The following is an 18,806-nucleotide window of genomic DNA, read 5'->3' as shown; positions in this document are numbered from 1 at the left end:
ATAAATGTTAGCTATATTAATATAAAAAATGAATAAGGTTGATCTCCAACCAGGGGAGGGGGGGCGTGGCTAACTGCAGAGCATGGCAGCCGCACAGTAAGAGCTCCGCGCACGGACCTGCTGAATCCTGCACAATCCTAGTAGTTTCAGCTCCTAACCGCCACCAAACTTCCTGCCAAGTGAGCCCCGGCATACCGAGCTGGCACTCACTGGTGAAATCACTGCTGTGTGCTGACGGCCTCTTCTGAACACCGAAGTGGGCCTGGCTGCTGGGCGTGGGCTGTGGGCTGTAGAGCCCGAGGCCTGTCCCCGGGGATGAGTGGAGGTGACGGAAGCCGGGACGGGCGCTGGTGTGACACTCTACGCTCCCGCTGTCGCTGCCAGGCGCCCAGACAAGCGGTTAGTATCCACTATATATAAGACGACCCGCTCACTACGGGAGCCGTGTGCTCCGGCTGCCAGAGAAAAATGGGATCGTGACCTGGAGCTTACGGATCGACAATGGGAATTCTGCATGCAACAAACTGAGCAAGTTTCGGCCAGTAGTAGGTTTAGAATACTACATTATAAATTAATTCACAGATTGTATTATACTCCTGCTCGTCTGCACAGATATAAATTACGTGACTCTGATGAGTGTAACCGATGCCATGCGCTTGGAGCGGACTTTCTACACGTAGCATGGTCATGTGCGAGCATCCACTCATATTGGCAGGAAGTGTTCACCGCCCTTTCTGAAATTATTAATGTTAAAGTGGAGCCCTCTCCGATTCTGGCATTACTGGGTTATGTGGAACCGATCAAAGCTATACGCCGCAAATTTGTAGCGCTGGCGTTGCTAGTGGCTAAAAGGAGGGTGGGGTGCAGATGGGGCAGGGGGAGAGCGCCCAAATTTAAGGAATGGATAGATGAGCTCGTTTACTGTCAGGAACAAATTACAACATACGCCGAACTGTTACAGTTGGCCTTCCGGCCGGCCGACATTTGGGCCCCATTGCAGTGCTATCTGTTGAATCACACTCATGCTGACACCACCGATGGGAATCACTCCCCGTAGTCGGGCTGACAGCTTGAAACTTCTAGCCCCTTTATATACAGACCTGGGAGATGGGGGGCGTATTGGAGGAAGATCGCTTGGGGTGTTAGGGATGCATGGTCAGAGAATGTATAGGAATGATATACCGCACATATAACTTGTAATGGCTAGGAGTGCTGAGGCTCTATGGGACCTATGTATCATGGTCTCACTGCTCTCCTTGATATGCATATAATTGTATGTGATGACACACCCTGCTGAAATTGCATAGGAGTATATTGCAGTCCCTGATTTCTAGCTTCATGCCCGATGTCATATGCTGTATAATGTACTGAGAGCCATTTGGGGATTATTTTTTTCATGCCTATTCTGACTATGTATACGAATGCACCTTCTAAGTTTGTATCTATGTCAAAACCTGAAAATAAAGTTTTAAAAAAAACTTTCCACCACAGAAATGTGAGGAAAATGCGTTTATTTTTCCAATTTATTAGCTTTGCAAGGGATTCTGGGTAACAGAACCTGCTGGAAGGCAGTGGAGTCACCCCATCCTGAATTCCCCTGGGTGTCTACTTTTCAAAAATGTATAGGTTTGCTAGGTTTCAGTAGGTGCCGGCAGAGCTAGGGTTCAAAAACTACAGGTAGGCACTTGGCAAAAAAAGGGCCAGTTTTCACTGCGAAACTGAGGTGCGACCACGTTGCGTTTTGCGCAGTTTCCTGTTGCAAGCACTAGGCAGACCCAGGCAAGTAAGGTACCATTTTTCTCATAAGACTTTGGGGAACGCGGGGTGGGTGGACATTTGTTGATCCATGCAGATTCCAGAACTTTCCACCACAGAAATGTGAGGAAAATGCGTTTTTTTCCCTAATTTTTTAGCTTTGCAAAGGCGTCTGGGTAACAGAACCTGGTGGGAGGCAGTCGAGTCACCCGATCCTAAATTCCCCTGGGTGTCTAGTTTTCAAAAATGTATAGGTTTGATAGGTTTCCCTAGGTGCCAGCAGAGCTAGGGTTCGAAAAATACAGATACACACTTTGCTAAAAAAGGTCCATTTTTCACTGCGAAATTGAGGTGCAACCACGTTGTGTTTTGCGCCATTTCCCGAGGCAGGCACTAGGCAGACCCACGCAAGTGAGGTACCATTTTTCTCAGAAGACTTTGGGGAACGCGGGGTGGATGGAAATTTGTTGATCCACGCAGATTCCAGAAATTTCCACCACAGAAATGTGAGGAAAATGCTTTTTTTTGTCAATTTTTTTTTAGATTTGCAAGGGATTCTGGGTAACAGAACCTGGTGGGAGGCAGTCAAGTCACCCCATCCTGAATTCCCCTGGGTGTCTACTTTTCAAAAATGTATAGGTTTGCTAGGTTTCCCTAGGTGCCGGCAGAGCTAGGGTTCAAAAACTATAGCTAGTCACTTTGCCAAAACATGGTCATTTGTCCCTGCGAAATTGAGGTGTGACCACGTTGCGTTTTGCGCCGTTTCCTGTCGCAGGCACTAGGCCGACCCACACAAGTGGGGTACCATTTTTCTAAGAAGAATTTGGGGAACGCAAGATGGAAGGAAATTTGTGGCTCCACGCAGATTCAAGAATTTCCACCACAGAAATTTGGGGGAAATGTGTTTTTTGTACACTTTTTTAGGTTTGCAAGGAATTCTGGGTAACAGAACCTGGTGGGAAGCAGTCAAGTCACCCCATCATGGATTCCCCAGGGTGTCTACTTTTTAAAAATGTATAGGTTTGCTAGGTTTCCCTAGGTTCCGGCAGAGCTAGGGTGCAAAAACTACAGGTAGGCATTTTGCCAAAAAAGGGTCAATTTTTAACTGCAAAATTGAGGTACGACCACGTTTCATTTTGCCCCGTTTCCTATCACAGGCACAAGGCCGACCCACACAAGTAAGGTACCGTTTTTATCGGGAGACTTAAAGTAATTCAGATTTGTAAATCAACTGTTATTACCTATTGAGTTTTCATGCATTTCTCCCTTCAAAATGAAAGACATTGTGTAAAAAAAAAAATCATTTTGAAAAATGACCAATAATTCTCATGCTAGTACGAGTATTCCCAATTTCGAAAATGTGGAAATATATACTGTTTCTAAACTCTATAATTTGTACCCAATTCAGAAATATATAGGTGTCTTTCATACCGCATTTTCCATGTACACATTTTCCTAGAATAATTGCTCTATACCCGGTACATAATAAAAACCCATTGCAAGTTGCTGCTCAGTTTTTGGCTCTGGGTTCATCGGGTTCTTGGCAAAACTACAAGTCCTGTATATCCCCACAACCAGGAAGGTCTAACGGATGTAACGGTATATTGCTTTCAAAGAGCTTACAAAATTACAAGAAGTTACAGGTGAAAACGTTGAGACAAAAGGCTGTTTTTTTCAACTAATTTTTAATTTTTCCAATATTTAACTGTTAATTTCTATAAAGAAACCTTTATGGATTTAGACAAATGACCCCTTTCTGAATTCAGAATGTAGTCTACTTTTCTAAAATGTATAGCTTTCCAGGATCCATTATTGCTTTCGAACTAATTTCTACCATTAACTGGAAGGCGGTTGAAAGCACTAAAAATAGCAAAAATAGGCTATGTCCCAGAAAAATGCCAAAACTGTGTGAAAAATGTTGGTTCTCTGACAAAAGACTAATTTCCTAAAAGCTGAGAAAATGCTGATTTCAGTCCCAGAAACCCTTTTTTGATAACATTTGCAGGGAAAAGCCCAGAGGCTTTCATTTGCAACCCGTTTTCCCAATTTTTCTGAAAAAAACCAAATATTATTGTATTTTGCTTAATTTCTGGGACCCCTCCAAGGGAATCCACAAACCCTGGGTATCTTTAGAATCCCTATGATGTTGGAAGAAAAGGACGCAAATTTGACGTGGATTCCTTATGTGGTTAAAAAGTTACAGGGGCCTAAGCGCACACTGACCCAAATGGCCAAAAAATGGCTTAGCACAGGAGGGGAAAAGGCCTAGCAGCGAAAGTGTATAAAACCCCGAGGTGGGTGGTGGTCGCCGGGGCTGCAGGGGGCCTTAACAAGCCCCCCATTATGGAAAAAAATTGCCCCCGAGATTTGGCACCCCGGAGGCTAATTAAGAATAAAACGGACTTCTAGTTTTGTTTGCCTTTTCCACCGCACACGCGTACTATACTTGTACCCCGCGATTTCTTTTTTTTTTTTTTAATGGGGGCCTAAAGATCCACGACGGACCCCCTGAGCAGGCCTAGAAGGTCAGGATGTTTCCACACTGACCCCTTTTCTTATTTTTCAACTTTGTTTTACTGTGACTCGGTTCTACCGAGCACAAGAGGGCTGCCAACACTTCCTGGTTTGGAGTGTTGACAGACAGTTGACATCCAATCAGCATGCAGCTGGTGCTCGTAATTGAAAGGATTTCCGTATGGGTTCAGTACTTTGTCTATAGATATCACTATGATTTTACTTTTGATTTTCTCAGGAACTACTGAACGGATTTACACCATTTAACAAAAAGCACAATCCCCACTTGACGAATCACCCCCACACTTTCAGGGAAGGAGCAGAGCCGAGCAAGCCATTTTCTTGGAGAAATTCGCGAAGATTCGTCCACCAACGCCAAAGTTATTCCAAATAGAATGTTGTGGTTTCCCTATGGAAAGTAGGTCCTAACTATAACTACCTACTGGCGACCGCCAGTAGGATGGATATATATATACAGCAACCTTTTCTGCCTTATCTTGATTACTATTTTGCAATGTGCTCATTTTTAGCAATTAAGCTACTTTTGTATAATTTTATCAATTTTAATGTTTTACCCGGACGGAGTATCTTATTATTGATGAATTGTTATACATGCTTGCTATGAATTCGTATATTGTATTTTATAATATTAATCAAGGTTTTATTATATTTATTGCACTGCACTTCTTTATGCTCATTTGCACATCACTGTCTTTTTTGCACTGTCTGATTAGTCCTTTCAATAGGAATTGTCTGCACTACGCACTTTAATCGAGTACTTGGTTGCTTGGATTTATCCGGATATTTTCACAATATACAAGATGGGCGCAAATTTATCATGTTACATTGTAACATTGATACAAACTTGGATTTATCCAGTTAGAAATGTTTAGTATTTAAATAACTTGACTTTGCAAAAGAACGCTATAATTTATAAAATTAATGTATGTGCAACACATGAACATGTATTGATATTTTATAAATTATTTTAATAGCGACTGAAGCAAGTATTGATGTCAGGTATAGAAGAAGTACTAGGCAGTATATGAGAACAGTCTTTTTTCAATGCCTTTTAATCTTGTGAATCTCACTGAAATGCAACTCAGGTGTGCACTTTCACTAATTGTTTATAAAGAAAAAAATGGCGCAGTTTAGCTGAATGTGATCAAGGGCTGCACAGCCCGAAACGCGTCGTCGTGAGAGGTGACAAATAAAATACTTCTTGCCGGAAACATTTGCTGCTGAGGCCTGAGTTTCCTTCTTCGCCTGGCGTTTGCTTGGAAGTGGTGGGAATCGTCTCGAATATATATATATATATATATATATATATATTTTCCACGAAGATTTTCGCCGATCCGGGGCAAAAATGACGAGCCACACCAGGTATGCAGGTAAAATTCACGGCTTTATTTTGGCAAACGGTTACGACGCATTTCGATCTCGGCTGAGATCTTGGTTATATATATATATATATATATATATATATATATATATATATATATATATATATATATATATATATATATATATATATATTTGAGCAAGCAGATAGTCCTGCACTTCCAGTACTCCCTCTGGCTAACAAAGACCACTCGAATCCCAAAGTAAGGCAATGGATGTTTATTTAGACCAAGTCAAACAGCGTAGCGGACTGACGCGTTTCGGGCGGATGCCCTTGCTCACAGTTGGTCATTAGAAAACAAATGATATATATATATATATATCTCTGAAACAGTTGGCCAGAAAGAAGGGTTGGTCCAAAGACAATTTAAGTAAAAATGAACGTCTTGCTATCAAATCGTTAGAGAAAGATACCTCCATTGTTATCCGGATAAAGGAGGTAATGTTGTTGTGATGGACGTAAATAAGTACATTGATGAGGGGATGCGACAATTGAGTTGTACAGACTGCTATGAGGTCTCTTCAAGCCAGATGGTTAAAAAAAACTAACACAACTTATTTTAAGATGTTGAAGGATTGGCAACAAAAAGGCTTGTTAGAATGGAATGAATATTCCTTCTTACTCAATCGGAATCCCAAAGTGGCAGTACTCTACCTGCTACCTAAGCTCCACAAGAACGCCGAAAAACCACCAGGTAGACCAATAGTCTCCTCCATGGGTTCTTTGTTGGAGAACACGTCCAAATACATTGACTTTTTCCTTCGTCCCTTTGTGGAAGCCATACCATCATACCTTAAGGACAGCAGGGACTTCATTAATAAAATCAAGAATTTTGTATGGCAGGACAGTTTTTTACTCATTTCCCTTGATGTTTGCAGCCTCTACACTTCAATTCGACACAAAGATGGTATAGATGCTTGTTGTCAATTCTTGAAAAAGCGTTCCATCTCCTTTAAAGATCACACTACAATGATTTTAGACATGATGCTGTTCTGTCTCCAGAACAACTTTTTCATCTTTAATGAGGTCTATTATAGACAATGACAAGGGACAGCGATGGGAACTTGTTTTGCTCCTAGTTTTGCCAACTTGTTCATGGCAGGCTGGGAGCAGCAGGTGGCCGAAACCCATGTACTATATCGCAGCCATGTGAAAACCTGGCTGCGATATATAGATGACCTGTTTATCATCTGGGATGGTCCTCAAACACTGGCAGAGAGTTTTATTCAAGATCTAAACCAGAATGATTTGAATTTTAGTCTGGAAGGCAAAATCAACAGCCAATACATGGAGTTTTTAGATCTTAAAGTTGAAGTTGCTGGCAACAAACTGGTGACTAAGTTATTCCGCAAGAGCATGGCGGGTAACACACTGCTTCATGCAGAAAGTAGCCACCCCAGATCCCTAATACGCAGTATCCCGTTTGGTGAATTCCTCCGGGCCCGGAGGAATTGCAGCAAGGATGGGGACTTTGTTTTGGAGGGAGAATGTATGAAGGAACGCTTCAAAGAACGTGGATATCATCCACAAGTAACTGAAGAAGCCTTTCTGAAGGCAACTGGTTTAAGTCATGATATACTGTTGATCCCCAAAGAACAGAAAGAAAGGGAGGCACAGGAGGTGGTTAGATATATCTCCACCTACCATGCCAAATCTTGGCAGGTACAGAGCAGCTTAAAAAAGCACTGGAATGTTTTAAAAACAGAACCTACGTTAACGAGTGTGGTTGGCTGCAATCCGAGCATCACATATCGGAAAGCAGATTCTTTGAAAGACAGACTAAGTAAAAACGAAATAACTACCAAACAAGGGAAAACATCTGATATACAAGGCTTTTTCACGTGCAGGACATGCAAGGCGTGTAAGTTTAGCCAGAATGTCAAAACAGTATATTATCCAATTGAAGGTAGAGAAAAGTCTATTAAACAACATCTTACCTGTCTATCCGAATATGTGGTGTATATTCTTGTGTGCCCGTGTTCCAAAAAATACGTTGGAAGCACGATGTTTCCTGCGAAGAAACGTATTTTGGAACATATGCGGGCCATTGAAAACAAAGACCAGAACTCACCTGTAGCCAGGCACTTTGAAGAACTGCATCGTAGCAATCACAATCTGCTCAAGTTCTTTGTGATTGATAAGATACCCTCCATGAAAAGAGGTGGGGATAAAATACGTAGGCTACGACAGCTAGAGAGCAAATACATTCTGGACCTCGACACCCGTATACCTGGGGGGTTGAACTCTGAGGAGGAATTGAAATGGCACTTGGGCGAGTAAACTAGTACAACTGCAATTAGAGCTTTAACTGTATATATGTGTGACGCAGTCTCCTGCTTGTGCTCCTCATGGTTTTAACTCACATCTTATGTTTATCACTTTTTTTTACGGTTTATTGTTTGTGATGCACTGTTTTGATTCGAATCATTGAGGACTTATAGTGAACTGGAAAATAGAAGAGCTTGTTTCTTTTTATACAGGTATTATCCGCTGAGGAAGATTGAATGTGCAAGATGGAATGTATTAATGGGCAACGTATACAGACATTAATTTACAATTACCCCACTTGGGTACTAAATTGAATTTTGCCAAAATTCCCACTTGGGACTCACCAACTTGAACTTTTTCACTTCGGATTGAGAATGACATTTAATGGATAATATAAACATCCTGTATGGGTAAATTACAAAATGTTTATTACTCCCTTTTCGGCAACATGAATGATAGAACTGCTGTCAATTTCACTAGTGGGACACTGTTCCAATATGGCCGGCCCTTTGTTGATACGAATCATAGTCCTTTGTTTATGTTTACACCAGGAAGTGGTATGTGAAACTTTAATTATGTTTTTGAGGAATACAATTCACCCGTGATCAAGCCGAGTGTTCAGTGAAACGCGTTGGGTTGGTTCCATGCACTGTTGTCATGCTGGAATAAAAATATGGAGAATATGAAATACGATCTTTTGGTCTGAAGAAGTGGTGTTTGAAACTGGATAAAGAGTGCATTGTTCGCTTTTTGAAGCGTTTTGTGAAACGGAATATATATATATACATATATATACACACACACACCCCTACATATTTATAAATATGTGTGTGTAGAGGATGTGTTCTGTAAATCTTCAGTATGCTGCGCCACATGGGTTGCTTATTCCTGAGGGACGTATTGCACACTTTCCAGAAAAACTAGAGCAAATGTCTTCAAACTGGGCCTCTCCTCTACGGGTGCAGTGTTATTTCTAGGGGACTTTAAGTTCTACAAGAAACAAACTCCGGGCTCTTTAGTTAGAAACTAGTATCACTCAAATTCCTGTCTGACTTCCTGTGGGGGGGGGGGGGGGAAGAAGTTTAGAAAGGAGTTTCCCAGCGAAAGGAGCGTGAATGTTTTAAAAAACATTTGTTCAGAAATCTTAAAAGGATCACACAGAATGTTGAAACTAGCATTGTTGATAGTGCCTGCTTTAAAGGACTACACTAGATAAGATACTGTGAGAGCATTCAATGCAAACTTTCTCTTTGCTGTCTAATACAGCGAACACAGGAGCTCCTCTGAAGTATTACTAGTAATATTACACAGAAGTTGCAGAGATGAAAATATGGTAGGGAAAAAAACAACCAGCTCTTCAATTTAAACAGTAGCCATTAAGATGCAATTGGAAATTAATGAAATGTTAAGAATGTCTGCCCAGTGCAATACACGTACACGATCAGCATTAAGAATGTTGTAACCAAAACCTTTAAAAGGGGCAGGGTCTAGAAGCAGTTTTACTAGACCATGCCCCCAGTGCTGAATGAACAAAAAAGAAAGAAATGTTGTTTAACAATTAAGAAAAACATAACAAATGAGGATTTCCTGTGTAAAGTTGTTAAAATTCACCTACCTGGTGGCCACACTTGAGACACAACCAAACATCAGTGGGAACCACTGGTTCTCCATCACTTGTTCTTCTCTCCTTCAAACAGTCCCAGCAGATGGACCAAACATTCTGCCCCAATGACCTCTTGACTTGATTTATGTCCACTGCCTGACCTACATGTTGGCATGTTAACCCTTTAAAACAACAATAATAATATATATTACTGTCCAATGTGTTCTGAGAACCACTGGGGAAATCAGGCAGACTAAATGACAACCACATGGACATACTAATAAGATAAATACAAAATAGACCCCAAACATTAAACTTTGCCCCCTTTTGCAGCAGTCTTATTAACAGTTCCTTTCTTATCATTCATTTTGGGCTGTGATATACGAAGGAAGAAAGAAAAACAATCACAATAACAAGTTACTAGGGATCTTGGTTAGTCTAGCACCGACTACAACACCGTAGTCAGTGCTGAAAAAAAATATATAAAATGTTTAGCATTGAACAGACTTTTTTCCAGCAAACATAGCAATACGTTTCCCCAGTTTAATATTGCCTTAAAGCCAGAGTAAGTTAATGGGAAAAACATTACTCCTGTTTATTTTCTAAACCTCCCTTTTAGGCGTCCAAATGTTGGCATGCATGCTACAAGCAATGCTACCGTACACAAAAGACTTTTACTACCTACTAAAGAAGTACAAACCGGAAGTAATGCAAATTGGTTGTGACAGCTTTATAAATCGGACACAATCTACTATACTGATGACAGGCATGCATGTGTTCCCCTACAGTACTGTGATCTCTTAGGTAGGATGAAGACACGCTGGCTTTCCAGTAACAGGACTACCCAACCCCCTCTCCAAGGACAGGCACCCATCTCCACCATTACACTATTACTTGCCAATGTAAGTTATGATTTTTCCCTGACTAACGCCTGGTAAAGTAGAGTTTGTATAATACGGAAATAATTCAGAAATCTTTATAATTCGCACACTTAGGATGTTTCCAGACTTTAAGAATCTGATCCCTGGAAGCCATGATTCACATTCAGTGCACAATACGGAGAAGCAATAATTAGGACCTAAAGCAGGGAAGGGAAATCATGCTACCCAGCTGCCAAACATTAACAATAAGGCATTGCAAACTGTGCATTTTAATCTATAATGACAACACCTGACTAATGTGAACGCAAACTATCATTAATGGCAGCTGGAAAAAACAAGCATTTACAATGCAACAGTCTCGCCTTTGCAAACGTTAGAGCTATTGCATTGTAAATGACAACATTTGTATTTATGTGTTGGTTTTGACAACAGATAAATAAATGGCATTGTTATTTACAATGCCACTAGTTTAATCTTGCAAATGCGATAATGTATTGTGCACTGACAGGGGTAGTAAGGAGGCATTTGCGCTGAGAGGGGCAGTGAGGAAGTATTGTGCGTTGAGGGGGGCAGTGAGGAGGTATTGTGCGTTGAGGGTTCAGTGACGAGGTATTGTGCACTGAGGGGGGCAGTGAGGAGGTATTGTGCGTTGAGGGGGCAATAAGGAGGTATTGTGCACTGAGGGGGGCAGTGAGGAGGTGTGGTGCCAGCACCTTTAAATCACAAAACTCTAAAGAAAGTTATTATTACTTGTGTCACCCAAAAGGTGCATCGCTGCTTGACCTGCTAACAATAACCAGCACTGGAGTCCTCTTTCACCTTCCACCCCTGCTGCGGATTCACATTACGTTCCCGCTTACCTAGTTTGTTGTCTCACCAGCTTAAGAAATGAGAATGCGTCTCTCTGGAGGCCATGATTAGCGGTCCTCAGCTAGCCTCGCACTGGCCCCCCCCTTGGTGAAGTCTTGCTGGGGGAGCAGGGATTTGTTGGCGCGTGGGTCTGGCGAGGTCGCATCGCGACTGGGGTGGAAGGGAGAAGGGGCGTGCAAGCAGGAGCGTGTGGGGGGCACTGGCTTGGGCGCCTAGGGAAGAGGCAGCGTTTGGTTTGGTCACGGGGTTAGAGGAGGGAGGGGGCCGTCCGTGGAAGGTAATTTGTCAGATGGGGAGAGCAGGGAGGGCCGGCTATGGCCTAAGGGGCGGTCGGCAAGTTGGGTTGGGTTGGTGCGGGGTGGGCAGGGGCTGCTCCGCCAGGCACTGCAGAATACGTGGTCCTCAGCTAGCCTCGCACTGGCTCCCCCCCTTGGTGAAGTCTTGCTGGGGGAGCGGGGATTTGTTGGTGCCGTGGTCGCAGCGCGACTGGGGTGGGAAGGAGAAGGGGAGTGCAAGTGGGAGCGGCGGGGGGGGGGGGACACTGACTTTGGCGCCTCAAGAAGAGGCAGCGCTTGGTTTGGTCACGGGGTTAGAGGAGCTGCAAGACACCCTGGAAGGAAGGGAGCAGGGTGGGTGCACCAGCAGGAAGGGGCAGGAGTGTCATCGCCCAGCTGGGGGGCACCGGACCCCTTGGAAGCAGACAGCCCCTTGCAACATCTGCGCTGTTTGCATTGGAAGTGGCCGGTGCGCAGTGGTTGAGCCATGAGGTACCGGAGTCACTCTATCACATGACAAAAACCAGTACTGTCACAAAAGTGTACGTGAAAGTGAAACCACGACTCTCCTATGCTTCAAGTTCTTTTTACTGTGACAATACCCTCGGAGCACGAAGCTCTCTCACGGTTATAAACTCGACTCTCCTTGGCTCCGCTCCGTCCCGCTCTTCCCATTGCGCTGTCCTCCCTCCTTGCCTGCACCCTGCTGGCGCCCAGGTGGCACACCGAGGCAGGCATGGTGGTGCTGCCACAGCCTGGGCCCGGCTGCCCGTCACACAGCAGATTCAAAGGGAGCCCCGACGGCAGAGCCGGCTTCCAGCCGCCCACCTACCCTGCGAACCACAGTTGGCCAAGGCGGCTCTCTGCCCAGTGGTAGACCGGACCGGGACCCACCTATCTGTCAAATAGTTGCAGGGGATACATCAGCCTAGAAACAAAACTTTTATTTGCAGATTTTTCGCTAGGTAAAACCTGATGGCAAGGGACCCAAAAAAAAAAAGAAATTACCCCCAAACCATGGGAAAAAACTCCAACGGCGTGGCCGGGTATTTGCTTTAATTTTTCAAATACACACTACCACTATGGGAGTTCCTTTTTGAAAAATAAACTTTGGAAACATTTGACGGAGCGGTCATGAGTGAGCAGTAATGGTGGTTCCTACCAATGTATAGCAAGTGTTGATAGGATTGACGGACATCTCTAAATTTGGAAGGCATAGCAGCGGCAGGCTGGTGGATGTAAAGTCCTCTTCATATAAACTGTACTGGTGAATGCTCGCTCTCAGTGCCACACACACAAGCTCTGGTATACACTCCCAAAGAGAATAAGGACAATAAGCAGCCATTGAGAATTCAGACAAGCAAAAAAAACAGATTTCTCCAAAATTAGGCCCCTGGGTAGCACACCAGCTCTATTCCCTCTCCCCTCCATGAGTATGTCAGCGCCGCTACCACTCCTGATCTGTCAGTATTACTCATGCATTTTCTACTGCTGATAAACAGTGTTTGCAACAGATGCATGAACTCACTGAGCTATCTTAGCAGATAAATACCCCCTCCTGATATGCTGGGGTGCTGTGTGGTAGGTGCACTGCGGCGCAGTAGCTCCAGTGTGTGATCCTAGGCAGCTTTTGCTGCGCCGCAGCGCCCAGTAAGGCACCTGACAAAATCGTTCACCAGAGACAGCAACAGGACGAGCCCCCACATCTCGCGGGGCTAGGGGCGCATGTTGGGGTAGCGGGGGTACTGCGTGCACTCGTAGAGTGCGGGGTTTACTCCTGTGACTCGAAAAGATTCTTGGTGCGCAGATATAGGGGCGCAAGCACCCTCACATATCCTGCACCCTCAAAGTACCACCAAGTTCTTAAAACTGTGCATTGAGATGGCTCAGTGGTTATTGCCTCTACGCCAGCAGCAACTTGAGCTCACAGGATTGAATCTCAAAAGGGCTGGCTCAGACTTTCATCCTCTCCCAAGCAATAAAATGAGAACCGTACAGTTTCCGACGCTGCTGGAAATCTGGTCACAATAGACTTTGTAAATGTTTTTTTTTTTTTTTAATTCAAATCTTTTTTATTGAAGAACAAAGATGAAAATAGAAAACAATACAAGTAATCTTCCAAGGTACACATGAATAAAGTATTGGCGGAGTGATACTAACAATAATCAAATCAAGTCAAAGAAGAAAGAGAAGAAAAGGGGGAGAAAGAAAGAGAGGAAAAGCGAGAGAGAAGAGAAGAGAAAAGAGTAGAGAAGAGAGAGGACAGGTGTATCCGTAGTACAATAGCAATAGGTTTACCCAGACCTGGTCCGCTGCGCGCGTAACAGGACATATACAGTAAGCATACATAAAATATACAGTAAGCATACATATTCAATCCCACCAAATTCTATAATGATTCTATTTAGTCAAGTTGACCGTTGAGCTGTACTTCATGGAGGCTCAAAGTGGGAGGATGAAGCATCCAGGGACAACCAGAGTTTGTTGTTCGAAGGTTTCCAAGTGGCTGACTGTAGTGCAGGATTGTCCACCCCTCTTAGAAAGGAAAGCCATTCTAGCCACATTTTAAAGTTGACTTCAGCAAAATTTTTCCATTTGTAAAGTACGACTTTGCACGCCAATGTCAGCATGATATCAAGAAATTGTCTGTCATGAATGTCCGGCAATTGTGCTTCTAAAGGGCCCAGAATGACATATATAAATTCCTGGGTAGGGGTGATTCCAAATACTTGCTGAATATATGTAAATATTTTACTCCAAAGACTTTGTAAATGTTAAAGGCAGATTCAGGAGCAGGGCTGGGCCTGGGCTAGGATTATATAACTGCCTTTCAATTAAACATTTTCAACAAATACAATTTTCAATCAAATGGCTGAATCCTTGTAAAATGCAGTCAAATAGGACTTTCTCACTGAAATAGTTTCCAATAAAAACTTGTCAGTGAAATGTGATGGTGGAATGCGCGTTGATGACGTGTCAGAGTCTTGTGGTGTCCGCGCTTACTTCCGCTGTCCATGCTCCTCTGCCAGGGGACAGTAGGGATCTCTTCTCAGCAGAGTCCCCAAGACACGCTCCGGGGGGCAGAGAGCTGTGCGGCTCACCCCGCCCTCGGCCTGAATGGGTGCACCCACCCTCATCACCCGTGCCTCGAACGGGGCTCCAACTGCAGACCCCCGGGGGGGGGGGGGGGGGGGGTTTAAAGAAAGGAGGTGCTAAACTCGGAGCTCTGCGTGGCTGCCCCCCTCGAGGTTAAAAGTGGTCTTTACATGCGCCCATTTCCCCCAACCTGAGCTATTGGTGGCTTAATTATTCAGATAGGAGCCGGGGGAGGGGGTTGAGGGGGCGGCTGAGGGAGGTTTACATGAGTCAATGCTTGTTAAATCAGTGCCAACACAGATGTAAAATAATGTATTTCAAATACAGACGCATGATGGAAAATACCTCATTTAAAGGTGGGTGATAACGGGCCGCCTGTCCTCCTCCTTGGGAGCGCAGTGTGAGGGGCGCGCCCAGAGGTCTGGGCCGGACGGGGAGCCTGAGGCATCCCTGGGGAATGCTGCCGTTCAGACCGGGTCCAAGCTGGCACCCTCTCGGTGACTAGATGACTCTCACGGTCAGTGCTTCATTGAATTCAGCACTGGCACTTTGCACCTTCAACTGATCTGCAAGCACAAGAGCGCCAGGGCAGGGCCCTGTCTGTACTTCATGGGGCCTTAACTTACCTGACCCGTCCGAAGACTTTCTCAAAGCCGACAGCGTGCTCAGGCGGAAGTAAGGTGGCACGTGTTACCTTCTAAATATACACTAACAAAAAAGGAATCTAAAATACCAAATAAACAAAACAAATAACTGCGGTGCCTTCAATTGTATATTCAGTATCTTGTATTCACCAAAAATAAGAAAGGGCCTAAAGGCAGTTTCTTTCACAGAACAGCAGAATTTAAGTCAGACCCCTGCTTAGTCCATCCGTCCGTCCATCTGTCTGTCGGCCCACGTACCCACCCTGATCACCAACCCATCACCCCAGAATTCAGTGTGATTTATTTACTTTCTTTGTAAACCTCTGTAAGGCACATATAGGCCTCAAGGCGCCTCAGTGCGGGATGAACACTACGCGCCATCGGCTGTCCGGGTTTACGTGGCTCACCTGGCATCCCGAACAGGGACATGACGGGGTAGATGAGGCGCTGCACCGTCCGGATCCAGGGTTCCTCCATCTCCAGAGCCTGCCCGGCAGCTGGTGTACCAGAGGAGGCGATCCGTGGCCCGCAGCCAGGCCGTCTGAACTTGGAGCTCACAACTCTTATAAACAGGCAGAAATGTGTTCATTTACTGCTCTCACCCCCTCCCTCCCCGCCGCATTCCTGTGGTAGCTGCGGGGCCTCGGGCGGCACAGACCGGGAGTGAAGGTGAGGCCCCTTTCTTCTTTTAACAACTTTGTTTGATTTTACCGTCTTTGGCGGGTGCTTTTCAGTCCCCGTATCCAGCAAAGCAGAGTCGTGCATTGAGTTGTCTTATAGCTATCGACACGCAATTTCTCGTGCGAATACCATACATGCCATTTAACTTTCTTAAATACTTTCAGGTGTAGAGGACAGTTCGCCTCGTGTTGAACTTTTTAGTTTATCCAGCCTTCTGGTTGTACCTTTCCTCTGAAGACGTTTACCACATTTCTCTTTTAGCCCGTCCTTTTCAGACGGGCTCAACATGACTTACTGATGCGGTAAAAGGTTCCTTATCTTCTTCATGGGGCGAAACGGATGGCCTCATGAAAGAAGATAAGAAACCTTTTACTTCAGCAGTAAGTCAAGGAGCACAGTCTGAAAAGGATGGGGATAAAAAAGAAGATCGTCACTGGGATCTCTTCTCCAATGGCTGGCCACCGTTTAGGAGGCCAGCCAATGGAAAAGAGGGTCGGAGCTTAACCTCGCTAGAGAAACTCACTCTATCCCATTAAGTCTCGCCAGCTCGACTGCGCATGTGCGCAGTCTTTCGCAGGCTGAGACCTAAAAAGTGCACTTGGAAGCCAGAAAGTCAGATCAGGGGCGTGGCCAGGGCGCAAGCCCAACAAGATGCTCCCACTTCGAGGTCCTGCCCAACCGGCAGAAATGCAGCTCCCCTGGAGGTGAGAGCATTGATCGCTTTTGGAAAGCCTACGGACGAGTGCAGGATTTCCCGGAAGGGGCTTTAGAGGCATGCGATTTTGCAGGTACCTGCCCTGTGAGAGGCTTCCATGGGGCTACCTGGAGACTTTTGGCAGTGCGCTCACCAGCATTGGACTGTGGATGGCCTTCTTCGAAGGAGGTTAGGGGAGGCTGTAGTCATGGTGGAGGGGCCAATATACAAGTACTGCTGGGAAGCTTTACCCCTCCATGTATTCTGGGGGACAGCTAACACAAGGCCAAAGGCGTAGAGGGATGAAGAGCCTGGCCTTGCCCACATTCACCACCTCTCTATTGGAATCTAGGGCCTAACTCCACCCAGCAGACTTTGAGACATTTATAATTGCTGGCAAAGGAGTCAAGAGCCTTACAGTGCAGCCTTGAAATGTGGACCCCTGCCAGGGCTGGAGTGACCTTGCACCTACTTGTGGCACTTTGAGGGGGTAGGGTGCTGTTGGGGGCCCCTGGAGCCAGGCTGTGGGTCCCTTAGCAGAGGGGAGATTGGGCACAGGTAGGGAGTCCTGAGGAGCCAGCACTCATAAAAGCCCACAATGTCACAAGTCAAGTGGAAAACAGCAAAGTTTACCAACATTAGAGACTTGCGTCAAGGACACCGGAGGGACAGAGATACAGGGGGGAGGGCTCAGCCCACCTGCCTGTGGACTCTTAACGAGAGGATGACCTATTGCTGCATGCACCAGCCACAAAAGCAGATATCCTTACCCTGTACAGGATTTTCACAGGGAGTTCTCATCCTGAAACAGGACATTCTCAAGGCTATAGCAGATATTGCTTTATGTACACAAAAGGTAAAGACCCGGGTGGATGAAATGGAAACAGACCTAACTACCACAACCCAGGAGCAGGACACAATGTTGTGAACTGTGTTCCTGGTGGAGTTCAATCAAAAAGAACTGTTGGACGAAGTGGATGATTTGGAAAGTCATTCATGGCAACATAACAGTCGCATATGAGGGGTCCCAGCAGGGATCTCCAACAGGGACTTGGAGGGTGTTGTTTTGGACTTGTTCAAACGTTTGTTACAGAGCGCAGTCCCAGATAGTTTCCATTGTGACCGCACACATAGGGTCTTCTCAACATATCATCAGCAATGGAAGCGGACACCTGATATCCTCACCTGAGAGCATTCCTTCAAATATAAGGAAGCCATAATGAAGGCTGGTTGCCAACAGGAGCCCATAGTGTTCAGGGGCAACCCACCTCTTGCTTCTTCAGGATCTTTCCTCACAAATGTGGAACTTAAAGTGGTTATAACCCGCCTCAAAAAGGAGAATATACCAAATTGCTGGGGACATCCTTTCCTATTAAGCTTTACATATGGCGAGAGAGACACATGAAGCGAAGGTAATCCTGGGCTTTGCTAAGGACTTGGATCAGCATTCTTCACCCGACTCACAACCCATGGCCCTCTCACAGGAAGCATTGCGTACTCCTAAGACTAACTGATATCATTCCGAAAAGAGGAGACTGTGACGCCAAAAGGAAAGACAAAAATGATCGCTTTCGAAGGACGGTAATTGAAATATGGTATTCTGCCCCATGGTTTAATCGCCTAGTGGCTCCAGCGTTGCATTTGTTTGTTAGAAACCTAGACTCCGAAGTGTGAAGACGGAGCAGCAGTGGGGGTTCATCTCTGGTCTTGGAATTGGCCGGCACCTTCTCCCTTGAGGACACAGAGATAAACCACTAGCAACATCAGCATGGTCTCAAAGTCCGTTCCTGGTGTTTACTCTCACAACAGCAGTTCCGGCTGCACTTTGGTGACTTTTTGATTTTCCTTTCCTTATTCGTTTCCAATTTGTGATTTCATCTTGAATCTTAGATTTGACCCAGAAGATAATTAGGGTCAATTATATTAAGGTTGTGTCCGTTTACGTTTTCAATTTCTTCACTACCTCATGGCACTCGTGACTCATTCTCATACTTGGGCATCACAAAATAAGCCTGGGGCCCGCATCCAATTGCCATGCCCACCTGCCAGTGCATTACCCACACACTGCACTATACTAGAAAGCTTTAAATATCCAGGGCCTCAATTCCCCAGATAAAAGGAGA

At 45.0% G+C, this 18,806-nt stretch overlaps 1 protein-coding gene across 1 annotated transcript in view; it reads right to left on the bottom strand.

Moving 5' to 3' along the window:
• Nucleotides 1-18,806, bottom strand: part of USP45 (ubiquitin specific peptidase 45) — a 2,087,971-nt gene that overhangs the window by 1,936,233 nt on the left and 132,932 nt on the right. Inside the window, exon 3 of the mRNA XM_086926622.1 lies at nt 9,555-9,724. Coding sequence (XP_086782748.1) covers nt 9,555-9,724 — 170 coding nt within the window. The remainder of the gene's footprint in view (nt 1-9,554; nt 9,725-18,806) is intronic.

The sequence above is a fragment of the Lissotriton vulgaris genome, chromosome 6 (genome assembly GCF_964263255.1).
Source record: "Lissotriton vulgaris chromosome 6, aLisVul1.2, whole genome shotgun sequence".
In the NCBI taxonomy this organism is placed as follows: domain Eukaryota; kingdom Metazoa; phylum Chordata; class Amphibia; order Caudata; family Salamandridae; genus Lissotriton; species Lissotriton vulgaris.
The sequence above is the reverse complement of the archived record's forward strand: the minus strand, read 5'-3'. Positions and strand labels throughout refer to the sequence as shown.